Genomic DNA, 13,988 nt, shown 5'->3' on the forward strand with positions numbered 1-13,988 from the left:
CAGGTAAAATTTAGAATTTTAGTTGTGAGTTTTTAATAGTGAACACTCTTCAGAAAGAATGTGCCCTTTTTTGAAAGAAAATGTACACTTTTTGCAAAAACGACAAACATATGACAAAGCCTGTGTACTCTTACTGAACGAGTGCATTTTTTCCTGATAGTGTACACAGGATTACACCATTGTGATTGTGACAATAGTGAACATGTGCACACACTAACAGAAAAGAGTGCACACTACTGACAATATTGTTCCTGTAACAAAATAAATAAATAAGACATAGCAATGATTCAAAACAAAAATTTGGGGGCTACATACCTCTATCAGTTGCTTGTATATTCAGCAATATTTTACTTAATCCACTTTGTTCTAGTTGTTGAGGAATGCCATCACCCACCTTCCAGTTTATTTTAAGTTTTACTACCTTGCCCTATGGAAAACCTTCAGAGAGGCTTACAATTTAAACACAGAAAGATTTAAAAGTATCATGAGGACATAATGTGAGCAGAGAAGGATAGGAGGGTTGGAATTACAATATTAATAGGATAGCGTGTATGTGAAAAACAAAAGGGGTGCTTCAAATGCTCGCTAATAAGACTGAGGGGGGAATTAATAAAAAGTGTCTGTAAATAGATAAGTCTTAAGATCAGCCTTGAAGTTATGTGAGATAGTCTGCAGCTGAAGGGAGATCCATAACTGTGGACTGTGAACAGAGAAAATTGCATGTCTAGCATTTTCATGCACTGTTTTGCAGTAGCTGGGCTGATTCTGATGAGCCGATCTGAGTGTTGTGGCTGGAGTAGCTTCATTGTGTGCCCTCTAGTCCTAGTATTTTTGGAAAGAGTAAACAAGTGATTCATGTCTACCCATTCCACTGCACTCAGTATTTTTTAGATCCCTATCATATATCCCCTCAGCTAGTGGTGTGCTGGAGCAGGCTCTCACAGGCTCGCAAGAGCCGGTTGTTAAGTTTTTAAGAATTTTGGGAGCCGGTTGTTAAAGAAGGGCCCTCCATGGCTACTTTAACAACTGGCTCCCAAAATGTGGGCTTGGGCCCCCTGCTGAATTATCTTTTACTTTGCTGGTGGGGATGCTGAGCCCTGCCAGCCAAGTCAATAGACTACTGCTGCTCCCCGCTCCTTGTTTCCAGCTCTTGGCAGCAGGCTGGAACTTCTCAAGCATGTGAGAGAAGTTCCAGCATGCTGCTCAGAGCAAGATGTTGGGAGTGGTGGCAGTCCATTTATTGGCTGCCAGCAAAGGTATGCCTAGCATGCCCGCACGAAGGGAGGGAGGAGAGAGAGAGGCAAGTGTTGCTCCCCCACCCCACCCCACCCCTGGCCCTTCCAACTGCAGAGCTGGCTATGTCCGGAGAAAGAGCCTGTTGTTAAAAATTTACCAGCACACCCCTGCCCTCAGCTGTCTCTTCTCCAAGCTGAAGAGCCTTAGTTGCTTTAGCCTTTCCTCATAGGGAAGCAGGACCCAGTGATGTGCTGGAGCCGGCTTGCACCAGCTCACCAGAGCCGGTTGTTATTTTTTTCAAAAATTTAGCAATCCAGCTGTTAAAACAGGAACCTGGCTCTATCAGCAGCAATTGCAACAGGCTCTCTTCAGCCAGCCTCTGGTCCTTCCCTCTGTTGCAATTTTCTGTTGCTGTGTGGGAAGGATCCCACAGAGGGAAAGATTTTTAGCAACTGCTGGAGGGAGGCAGATGTTCCACTCAATGTGGAAACTAAAAAGAATAAGACCTTTCTTCCCAAGAACCGTCTTCCGCAACCTGATACAATCAATGGTACTCAGTCATCTAGATTACTGCAATGCACTCTACGCCGGCTGCAAAGAGCAAATAATCAAGAAACTTCAGACAGCTCAGAATACTGCAGCTAGATTCATATTCGGTAAAACAAAATACGAAAGCGCTAAACCCCTACAAGAAAAACTGCACTGGCTCCCACTCAAAGAACATATCACGTTCAAAATATGCACCCTAGTTCACAAAATTATTCACGGAGACGCACCAGCCTACATGTCAGACCTGATAGAATTACCACCCAGGAATGCTAAAAAATCATCCCGCACATTCCTTAATCTTCACTTCCCAAATTGTAAAGGTCTTAAATACAAACTAACGCATGCGTCAACCTTTTCCTACCTGAGCACACAATTCTGGAATGCGCTGCCGCGAAACCTAAAAATGATCTATGAACAAGCCAACTTCCGAATTCTACTGAAGACCCATCTCTTCAACAAGGCATACAACAAGGATCAACAAATATGAACTCCTGTACACATATCCAGAACTGCCCTTGCTATTACCAAATGCACATTTTCTATATAATTCTTATATAATTCTTAATATTTCTTACTATGATTGCTTGCTAAAATACTATCATGTTTTATCATTATCATGTTACCCAAAATCCTTTTGTTATTACTAAATGTATACTTTCTCATGTATTCTCACTATTCATGATGTATTGTAAGCCACATTGAGCCTGCAAAGAGGTGGGAAAATGTGGGATACAAATGCAACAAATAAATATGCCCTATTTCCCTCTGCAGCTTCACACTCAGAAACTGCAGGAGGGAAGGAAGGAGTGAGAGAAAGTGAGAGATAGAAAGAGAAGCAGACTGGTATAGAGAGAAAAGCCAGCACTGAACTCCCTGATTCATGCCCTCCCCTCATGATGGGTGTTACGTGTGTAACAGTCCTCTTAAGTGCACAGAAGTGTATCCTCTTTGATTGCCTGGTTTTGTAGCCCTGAACTAAGTGCAGGATGTGAGGGCAAGCAACCAATTAAAAAGGAGGCAGCCTGTAGGAGTGGAGCAGCAGGGAGTCAGCCCCACCAGACTGTAGAAAGGGCAGTGGTGTTTACAGAGCCAGTGAGCTGGGCTGCTGGTGCAGGGCTTTGCACTCACTCCTTGCCTGGGCAGAGGCAGCACAAACCCTCCAGTGTCTTGGATCCCGCTGCCCAATGGAGGCCATGCAGGTTAGGGAATATATCTAAAGGATATACCGGGGAAAGGGTGCAATCAGTGACACCCTGCATGATGCAAGCCCATTGGTCTTCAGAAATCTGCCTGGATGCAGTGTAGTAAATGGGGTCCTAAATAATTTAAACTAAGGGGCAATTTTCAAACTTTTCACAGTGATGCAAAGACCACATGTACTTTCTCTCATGATTTTGAAAGGGGATATATGTGAGGACTTTTATTTTGAAAATTGCTGTGGACAAAAGTGCATGTGCATACCTGTACCTGTTTTTTTTTTGAGCAGGTAGAACTTTTATGGGGGAAATATCCACATAGATTTGAACATATCCCATTGCTGGCTATATTAGCCTCCAATATTCATGCTAGTCCCAGCACTGACTATCTGGGGCTAAATATTGTTGCACTGGCCACCAGAGCTTATGCTGGTCCCAGCCAATAGTCAACCGGGGCTCGCATAAGACAGTTATGCAGGCCCTGACTGAATATCGACTGAGCCCTCATACCAATGTCTTGCCATACAATTAATGCAAAAAAAGTTATTATTTATTTATTTATTTATTTTTACTATGTATTAAGGGGCCATAAGTCACATTATTTGGCCCTTAATGGAGTGGAGGAGTGGCCTAGTGGTTACAGTGGTGGACTTTGATCCTGGGGAACTGGGTTTGATTCCCACTGCAGGCACAGGCAGTTCCTTGGACTCTGGGCAAGTCACTTAACCCTCCGTTGCCCCAGGTACAAATAAGTACCTAAGCCGCATTGAGCCTGCCATGAGTGGGAAAGCACAGGGTACAAATAAAAAAGAAATGTCACTGAAACAACTCTAATGCCATCTGACTAAAATGACCACAGTGAATTCAAGTCATCGCGGGTTAGGCAGTAATAAAATACAAAATATGCAAATGCTGTGATACACCACAAGTCATATTAGGGCCTTAAAATCATAGCAAAATAATTCCAGTTTTTTGTTGAGGTTATTTCACTGCTCAGTAGCATTAAGCTATAAAGCCATGGTTCAATGAACCTAGGCTAGCAGAGCAGGGTCCCCCCTCATGGGTCAAGACCCATCTGTTCAGAACCCCTCCTGGCATAAGACCCTCCCGGCTGAAGCCCTCCTTCCCCCACATGGGCTACCTTTGAAAGCACTGGTGGTCCAGGGGGGATCTTCAGGCAGGTGTGAGGCCTAGTCACTCCTGCCCAAGCTGGCGCCTTTGGTAAAATGGCACCCATAGCAGTAGTCGCTAGTGGTCATGTTTCCTTATAACACTGCTTGAGTGTTATTCTTTTAAAACAGGATTCAGCAATCTGCTGTACTGAAATCCCACAGGTTGCTGACTCAGGCAGTGAATCAAGTGTGGCAAAAGGTGATCTTTTACCACACTTTGATTAATATCCCCCTAGATATGGCTAAATGTATGTGCTTTGTTGAATAATACATACTGTAAACTATGTTGAGAATGAACAGTTTGTGGACATTCATTTAATATGGATAAAATGTTTTTTATTTGCCTCTGGAAAATTGTATTGAAGATTGCCCTCTCGATAAGCAGGATTGACTATAAATGTCAGTAGACATGCTAATCAATGTTCTTTATAATTAAACTATCAAATCTAACATTATTACAAAGTAACATTTCTGGGCCGGACTTACTGTTTACATGTGTTGGACAAACGTATGCTTCTTTCTCAAAGACTAATAGTTCATGAATCAGCTTTATTAAGTAACTGAAAATGCTTCTGGGTCCTGGTTGCTGTAACATAGGGGAATTCACACCTTAAAAAAAAAAAAGGAATCCCACGTGTGAATTCCCCTATGTTACAGCAATCAGGACCCAGAAGCATTTTCATTTACTTAATAAAGCTGATTCATGAACTATTAGTCTTTGAGAAAGAAGCATACGTTTGTCCAGCACATGTAAACAGTAAGTCCGTCTCAGAAATGTTATCATTATGTTCTAATGATTTCAGTCTTGATTTCTAACTTTTCAACCTATGTATTAGAATATATTCCTGACACAAGAAATCGATGATGAACTAACTCAAATCTCACATGTTAAATTTATTGGCAGAGAGGTAGTCTGTTACCACCTTCTCCTTCTTCTGAGGATGATGGTGATTATTATTATTAAATCAAGATGATAATGTGTGATAACCTCAAGGCAGCGATATAGGGAGGAAAGGAGTCATTCAGATCCTAGGGTGCATAGGGAAAGGCATAATCAGTAGAAAAAAGGAGATGATTATACTTATGTACAGTCATAGGTGAGGCTTCATATTGAATACTGCATTCTGTTTTGGAGGCCATTTCTCAGAAAGGATTAGAGGTAGTAGAAATGGTCTGGCAAAAGAAAGACAAAATAGTACAATGTGTATGCCCTAGAAGAGAGGACAGGCAGTGGCATATGGCACAGGCATTTAAGTGCTTGAAAAGTATTTACGCATAAAATGCAAACAGTCATCAATGGAAAGGAAGTCATAGAAGTTGAGTCATGATATAAAACTCCAAAGAGGTAGACTCAATACATCGGCAAGTACTTTTTAACAAGAGAAAGTAATAGATATGTGACATGGCCTTCCGCAGTAAGCAATGAAGACAAAATAGTAACTAAATTAAATAATCTCTCTCTCTCTCTCTCTCTCTCTCTCTCTATATATATATATATATATATATGTATATATTCAAACAAACCCTCATAAAGAACAACCATATCTCATACAGTTAATTATTACCTCAATTGGCTTTGACTCAATTTACCATTAACCTTCTCTTGGCTTCATGTACAATTTCTCATTCATAATAGATTTTCTAAATATTAAACATCCATACCTATCCCAGTATGTTTATGATACTGTATTGTAAAATTGGATTCTTACAACAAATTACTTTCTTATGCATTATTCTTTGTTATGTATCCTATTCTGTTTATTGTAAGCCACATTGAACTCAAACTTGTTTGGGATAATGTGGGATATAAATGTCACAAATAATTTATATATATAAACAAGAGTATCCCTGATCTCTGAGAAGAGAGTTGAAATGGCATGAAACAGCACTTCAGTTCCTAATAGCAGTGGTATGACCGCTTTCTGTTTATACAAAGACACCATAACCTGCATGGAGCAGTGGTTATAACCATAAACAGCAGTAATATGATTTCATTGAGCATCCACAAAAAGGTTTGAGGTAATGTACATGGAGTGCTGTTTATAGCATTAGGTACAGCATTAGGCTTCCAAGAATGCTGAGGTGACTTACAATAGGTAATGGTTAAATCCCAAACCTCGATGAGCTGGTTCATAATAGTCACTACAATACCACTAACAGTTGTGACTGTGGAGAATACTGAAAAACATGGGGCCCTTTTACAAAGGAGTGTAAGAGTGGTAATTCTGATTTTGGCGCATGCTGAAAACACACGGTAGAAAATATTTTCTATTTTCTACCGCAAGGTGCTTACCCAGTGGAGAACAGCAGTTTAACACATGCTGGCTGCTTACTGCCTGCTTAGTGTGTGAGACCTTACCACTGAGTCAATGGGTGGCGGTAAGGTCTTCAGGCAAAAATGGACACGCGCTGATTTTAATTTTGCTGCACGTCCATTTTGGCCACAAAAAAAATGGGCATGCTGAAAAATGGACCTGTGCACATCCAAAACACTTACCTACACCAGCGCAGGACACTTTTAGGCACACCTTAGTAAAAGGTTCCCCAAGTCCTTAATTTGCGTGAGTATTTTCCCTAGATGCCCAACTTTGGGTGACCTATATAGAATTTGAAATTTGTATATATATTTTTTTAATTACATAGGGGCCGATATTGAGACTATGGGAGGGAGCCCGTCTAACTTCCATGGTTGGCAGAGAACCAGGAAATTCAATGCTGGGCTGTATACGCCTACCGGTATTGAGTTTCCAGGGGTTTTTTGACCACTAAAACATAGCCAGTAAAAACGATATTCATCGACTGACTGGGTAAGTTATAGCAGCCAAAGATAGACCTGCTATTTACGTGGGTATATCTGGCAGCTAAACTCAGTAGGTCAGCCAATAAATACTGGCACTAACCAGCTGTCTCTCATGACATAGCCGGTGACTGAGCTAGCTGCTAAGCACTAATATTCAGATAAGATAGCCAGCTATCTCTCGCTGAATATTAGTGCTTTGCCAGCTTAAGGCTATTTAACTAGCCAAGAGCCATTCCTGGCCAGTTATATAGTTTTAACTATTGGCCAGATAGGCTACAGAAATTTCTCCTTTAATGGGCCTTATCCACTATATGGTCAATATTCAGCTGGTAGTGATCATTGTTTCTTTCAATTCTGACCACTGCTGGTTAAATCAGACCCAGATATTCAGTACTGGACCATATCTGGGCATCAGCACTGAATATCCAGGTCATCGTCAGTGCCCAGAAGATATATGCAGTCCAACTTGTCTGGTTAGCTATGTCTGATTGTCTATGTGAGCACCAACTCTGAATATTGCTGGTGCCGTATAACTCCCACTCCTCCCAGACTCAGCTCCACATTGCCTTGGCACTAACTGTTGAGTGCCATGATGGTTAGAGACAACATTCAGTGGCCTGTTTGGTTAATTGCCATTGAATATTGGCTTTTGGCCTGCCAGCTCAGCATGGTTTAAATGAGCAGAAGCTTCTCATGTCCATTCAAACCATGCTGAAAATTAACCCTATATATATTTGTTCCCAAGAATACGAAGTAGGAATTGTTCCCATGACTAATAAAATGTAGATTGGAAATAAATTATATTGTCCTGATACATAGCATATTTATATAAAAGTCTATTATGGTACAAGATTTTATTTCTGTTATAGTGTCTAATATATTTCTTTACCCCTAAATCCCAACAGTTTAAGAATGTTGAATCTATGGCAAAGGAAAACAAGACTACAGTTACAGAATTCATTCTCCTGGGATTCTCTGATCATCCTCATCTGCAGATCCTCATTTCTGTCACAGTTTTCCCAATCTTCCTGATCTCTGTGCTGGGAAACTTGATGTTTATAATGTTAGTATGTGCTGACCCTCAACTGCAAAAACCCATGTACTTCTTCCTCAGTAACCTCTCCTTTCTCGATATCTGTAACACCTCTGTCTCTCTCTCTACACTGCTGCACAGTCTTATGACAGGAGAGACATTGATTTCTTTTTCTGTGTGCATAGCACAGCTCTATGTTTTCTCATCTCTCACAAGTACAGAATTCTTCCTTCTCACTGCCATGGCCTATGATCGTTATGTTGCAATCTGCAACCCTTTACGTTATGTGCTCATCATGAACAGGAGAGTCTGTGTCCTTCTGGCATCTGCTTCTTGGTTACTCGGCGTTCTGATTGTGGCAACCGAGGCAGTTTTCATATTACAATTCTCTTTCTGTAGAGGCAATGTGATTAATCATTTCTTCTGTGAGATGACAGCATTGATGAAACTCTCCTGTACTAAAATGCACAACATTGAAATTGTGATATTTACTGAAGGGGTGTTTGGGACAGTTATTCCTTCTGTATTAACTGTAATATCATATGTCTATATCATCTCAAGAATTCTGAAAATCCATTCTGTAAAAGGAAGAAGAAAAGCCTTCTCCACCTGCTCCTCTCATCTCATAGTTGTTTTTCTATTTTATGGGACTCTGTTCTGTGTTTACATGAGGCCGACCTCAAAACGTTCACCAGAACAGGACAAACTGTTCTCCCTGCTGTACACAGCTTTGATTCCTATGTTAAACCCCATCATTTATAGCTTAAGAAATGAAGAAGTGAAGAAAGCCCTTACAAAAGTCATAGGTACTAACAACTGTATAGATTTTTAGCAACATTGGGGTAATTTTCAGCCTGTGGCATTGAATATCCAGGTATGTGCACAAACCTGGAAGTTAAACAGTCACCAGCCAATATACAGACTACTGCCCAGTTACTTGGCGTATAATGTTAGAACAGCCTTTTTGCTGTCCTAACTTTATGCATTTACTTAGCCAGTTAGGTGTCTACCCTGTTGTAGATTTTTGGTAGCACCTGCAAAGAGGCAAACCTAAACAGACAGCCCTTCAGCAATATCGCTTACAAAACTGTTAAAAAGAACTGGCCTGAGAACCAAACTTTGCAGCACACCCCAGGCAGGGGAGTAGCCACAGGCGGGCCCGGCCCACCCAATTTCGGGTCAGGCCCACCCAGCAGCAAAGTTCCTGACGGCAATTCCAGTCGCAGCGATTCCCACACGCTGCCTGCCAGTGCCGGCTGCCGCTCAATCTCCTTGCGCTACTAAGCGCTAACCCGGAAGTCTCTCCTCTGCAGGAGAGACTTCCGGGTTAGCGCTTAGTAGCGCGAGGAGATTGTTGAGCGGCAGCCGGCAGGCAGCGTGTGGGAATCGCTGCGACTGGAATCGCCGTCAGGAACTTTGCTGCTGGGCGGGCCTGCAAGGAGGGTGAGATGCTGCAGCTGCACGGGGGGGGGGGGGCGGAAGATGTCGCATGAGGGAGGGAAGACGGGGGGGCACAGCAGCTGCACAGGGTGAATGGAAGATGGAAAGATGAGGCTTGGTTGGTGGGTGAGGGAGATGCAGCAAAGGGGTGGAGGGGTGAGGAAGGGAGAAGTCTTGGCTGTGCATGAGGTGGAGGGGAGGGACACATGCTGCATACAGAGGGGATAGGTGGGAAGGGGGAGAAATGGTAGGCATAGGGGTGGAGAGGAGGGAGAAAATGGTGGGTATAGTGGTGGAGGGAGGGCGGAGCAGAGAACATTTTGTGCCCACCCACTTTGGGCTCAGGCCCACCCAAAACTGGCTGTCTGGCTACGCCACTGACCCCAGGTAAGATCTTTTTCCTTAAAATGAGCTCCATTTGCCACTACCCTTGGTGGCCTTCCACTCAATCAGTCAGTCACTTTAGGGGCCTATACCAAGTGCACTCAGTTTAATTATTTGTTGTCTATGCAGAACTGTGTCAAATGCTTTGCAAGAATCTAAATACACCATGTCTAATACTCTCCCTCGATCCAACTATCTTGTCATCCAGTCAAAGAAATGAATCATATATGTCTGAGAAGACTTGCCTCTAGTGAAACCACGTTGCCTCTGGTCCTGTAAACCATTGGATTCCAAAAACTTTACTATTTGTTTTAAAAGGGTTTCCATTAATTTACTTCCAAAGAAGTCAGCCTTCCCAACCTCTTCCATACTTCCATGGAAGTATGGAACCTCTTCCATACTTCCACTTTTGGAGAGAGGTTCCACATATGCTCTTCTCCAGTCCTCCAGGATAACTCCCAACTCTAGAGATGCATTGAAAACGTCAGCCAGTGGAACTGTTAGAACTTCCCAAAGTTAATTCAGTACACTCAGATGTATTCCATCTCGCCCCATTGCTTTAGTTTAGTTCAGCCAGATCCTCATAAACACAGTCCTCTGAAAATTTTCAGGGACTACCACCCCTCCGATCCTATTTGTATTTGTCTTCTGTGGTCCTGCTCCCAGACCTTCAGCTGTGAACACAGAACAAAAATATTTGTTAAGCAATTCCACCTTATCTTTATCAGTTTCTATATATCCCCCCTTCACCTTTGAGTCTCACAATACCACTTTTGCACTGCCTCCTATCACTAACATAAAAAAAATCTTATCCCCCTCCCCCCCCCCCCCCCCCCCCCCCCCACACACACACACAATTTTAACGTATTTGGCTATTTTTTCTTCTATTTCCATCTTTGCTTTCCTGATTATTCTACCATCTTCTCTTAGCTTTTCCAGATATTGTTGCCTGTCTTCCTCTTTCTGCGCTCTTGTAGTTTATAAAGGCTAACCTTTTTTTCTTTACCTTTTCAGCTACTACGTTTGAGAACCAAAGTGGCCTCCTTTTCCTCTTACTTTTGTTTATTTTCCTTACAAAAAGGTTTGCTGCCCTTATAATAGCTCCTTTCAGTTTTGCCCACTGATTTCCAACTTCTTCCAGATGTTCCCATCCAGACAACAATTTCTTGAAGCAATCCACCATCTGATCAGTTATATATTTTTTTAAAGTCTAGAATCTTCAATTTTGAATGAACCTTCTCCACACCTATCTTAATATTAAACCACACCATCTGGGCTCCATTACAAACTGCTAGAATAGATCCCCCTGTAGAGAATCCAGGATCTCCCTGCTTATAAAAGACCCTACAATATGGATACCACAATCAACAGCTGACAAAATCATATTCAAAATCACAGCTATATTTTGAATGTCTTCAATGTCTTTTTCTGTCTGTGAAGGAGGCCTATATATCACACCAATATAAATACATTTGCCATTCCCTCTTTCTAGATTGACCCACAGTGCCTCTTCCTTATCTTGCAGGTCCTGAAATTGTGTGGCTTTAATATTATCTTTAACATATAATGCCCCTACCCCTCCCTTTCTTTCATACACTGTCTTTCCTGAACAGATTATTGCCCAGTATAACTATATCCCAGTCATGGTGCTCTGTGAACCATGTCTCTGTGATTGCCATTTAATACAAATCAGCCTCCTCCATCACAGCCTCAAGATCTAAAACCTTATTTCCCATACTTCAGGCATTAGTATATACTGCTTTCCATATGTTGCCCCTTTCCCCCATTTGTGTAGAGGTATTTAATGCTTTATTTACCTGAAGGCTTGTGCTTACCTGGCAGCTTTGATCATCCTGCCCCAACGATTCTAGTTTAAAGCCCTCTTCAGTAGGTTAGCTAGTCTGTTGGTGAAGATACTTATTCTCTTCATTGGCAGATGGAAACCATCTCTGCTCAGCAGCCCTTGAAAAGCATCCCATGGTATAGGAATCCAGAATGCTCTTGATGACACCATCTGTGCAGCCACATATTCATCTCCAGGATGTTCACTTTTGCTGGGAGGTGGGGATGGGCAGTGGGGTAAGGCAGGTGTGCCTTTGGGTGGCTGCATATCATTTTTTGAGCAGCTGGAAATGTTACCATTAGTGTGTATGTATAAGACAGCATGCTGGGGGAGAGGGGGTTCAGATATGTGCAGCCCCCTCATTTCAGCTTAGTGGAGGGAGCACATGATTACTCTGGATTTCAGCAGTTTTGTTACTCTGTATAATGACAACTGTAGAAACTGCTCTGCATTAGTAAAGAAACTCACTGTATGTGACACTGCCCATATACAGTGCTTGCACATGAGTGGTGATATGAATCTAGGAGGCACTGTTTCACACTCATCTTTCCAGGCTGCTCCTTATGGATCTCCATGCCCTCATGGAGACATTGTGGGGTGACAAGTGGTTGTGGTGCTTGAAGATCTCTCAGGAGGTTCAGGAGCTCAGACTCCTACACTGAAAAATGTGTCTTCCTGCACATAAACATTGTTGTGCACACTGAGGAACGTCCCTCCACATGCAGAGGTATGTACGCACTTTTTGTACATGGAGGGAACGTCCTGCCATTGCCATGGACCAGTACCGCTGTTGCGGGTTTTGCATATTGTATTTGCAATAGGCAGAGATGTTTTATCAAAATGTCTATAATGTTTGCAGTAAGTCTTTATTAAATGTTTTTTTTCTGTGTATTTGTCAATATCAGAAAACATTTATTTGCTCCTTCTATTATGGACTTGCTTTTCTACGTGTTTTTTGTTATTTTTTGGGGGCTATTTGACAGCATATCAAAAATGCCCCTCAAGACATATGAAAATATGGGAGTTAAGAAAATGAGAATTGCTCTAACGAAATATTTAAAGAAGAAAAATATAAGAGAGAATAATATTGAATAGTCACAGAGGACAGTTACCGTGGATATTCTTAATGGAAAAAGTTAGAATAGTGAAACAAAAGAGAGTAAAAAGAAGATATAAGAAGCAGAAAAATTGCTGAAAGAAGATTTTGTGAAAGTCTATCTGAAAGTGGACGAAGGCAATTGATAGAGTAGAGCTAAATTATCTTTTTGCAGTCTTACAATGGTTTGTAGCACCTTCTCAATTCATTCAAAAAATTTAAGTTCTCTATGCAAATCCTGCTGCATGGGTTTTGACTAATAAGACTTTGTCTGACATTAGCAGGCTTATTTTCAAAAGAGAAGGACATCCATCTTTCGACACAAATTGGGAGATGGGCGTCCTTCTCCCAGGGCCACCCAAATTGGCATAATCAAAAGCTGATTTTGGATGTCCTCAACTGCTTTCCATCGCGGGGACGACCAAAGTTCCCAGGGGCGTGTTGGAAGCATAGTGAAGGCGGGACTGGGGCGTGCTTAACACATAGGCATCCTCAGCCGATAATGGAAAAAAGAAGGGCATCCCTGACGAGCACTTGGCCGACTTTACTTGGTCCATTTTTTCTTGCGACCAAGCCTCAAAAAGGTGCCCGAACTGACCAGATGACCACCAGAGGAAATTGGGGATGACCTCCCGTTACTCCCCCAGTGGTCACTAACCCCTTTCCACCCTAAAAACATCTTTCAAAATATTTTTTGCCAGCCTCTATGCCAGCCTCAAATGTCATACCCAGCTCCCTGACAGCAGTATGCAGGTCCCTGGAGCAGTTTTACTGGGTGCAGTGCACTTCAGGCAGGTGGACCCAGGCCCATCCCCCCTACCTGTTACACTTGTGGTGGTAAATGTGAACCCTTCAAAACTCACCTGAAACCCACTGTACCCACATGTAGGTGCCCCCCTTTACCCCTTAGGGCTATGGTAGTGTTGTACAGTTGTGGAGAGTGGGGTTTGGGGGGCTCAGCACACAAAGTAAGGGAGCAATGCACTTGGGAGCAATTTCTGAAGTCCTGGCATGTTAGGGGAACCAGTGCACTACGAATGCTGGCTCCTCCCACAACCAAAATACTTGGATTTGGTCGTTTCTGAGATTGGTGTCCTTGGTTTCCATTATCTCTGAAAACCGGGGACCACCATCTCTAAGGTCAACCTAAATGTGGAGATTTGGGCATCCCTGACCATATTATCAAAACAAAAGATGGACGCCCATCTTGTTTCGATAATATGGGTTTCCCCGCCCCTT

The 13,988-nt window shown here is 42.4% G+C and overlaps 1 protein-coding gene across 1 annotated transcript; it reads left to right on the forward strand.

Annotated features, from left to right (window-relative positions):
• Window positions 1-7,876: 7,876 nt before the first annotated feature.
• On the forward strand, window positions 7,877-8,818 carry LOC115464656 (olfactory receptor 13C9-like). Its single transcript, XM_030195017.1, has one exon. The coding sequence runs from the start codon at window positions 7,877-7,879 to the stop codon at window positions 8,816-8,818; it is 942 nt and encodes a 313-aa protein (XP_030050877.1).
• Window positions 8,819-13,988: the final 5,170 nt, after the last annotated feature.

Source organism: Microcaecilia unicolor, chromosome 3 (genome assembly GCF_901765095.1).
Source record: "Microcaecilia unicolor chromosome 3, aMicUni1.1, whole genome shotgun sequence".
NCBI lineage: Eukaryota > Metazoa > Chordata > Amphibia > Gymnophiona > Siphonopidae > Microcaecilia > Microcaecilia unicolor.

Excerpts from the sequence above, each read along its gene's own strand:
- LOC115464656 (XM_030195017.1), top strand. The coding sequence starts at position 7,877 with ATGGCAAAGGAAAACAAGACTACAGTTACAGAATTCATTCTCCTGGGA.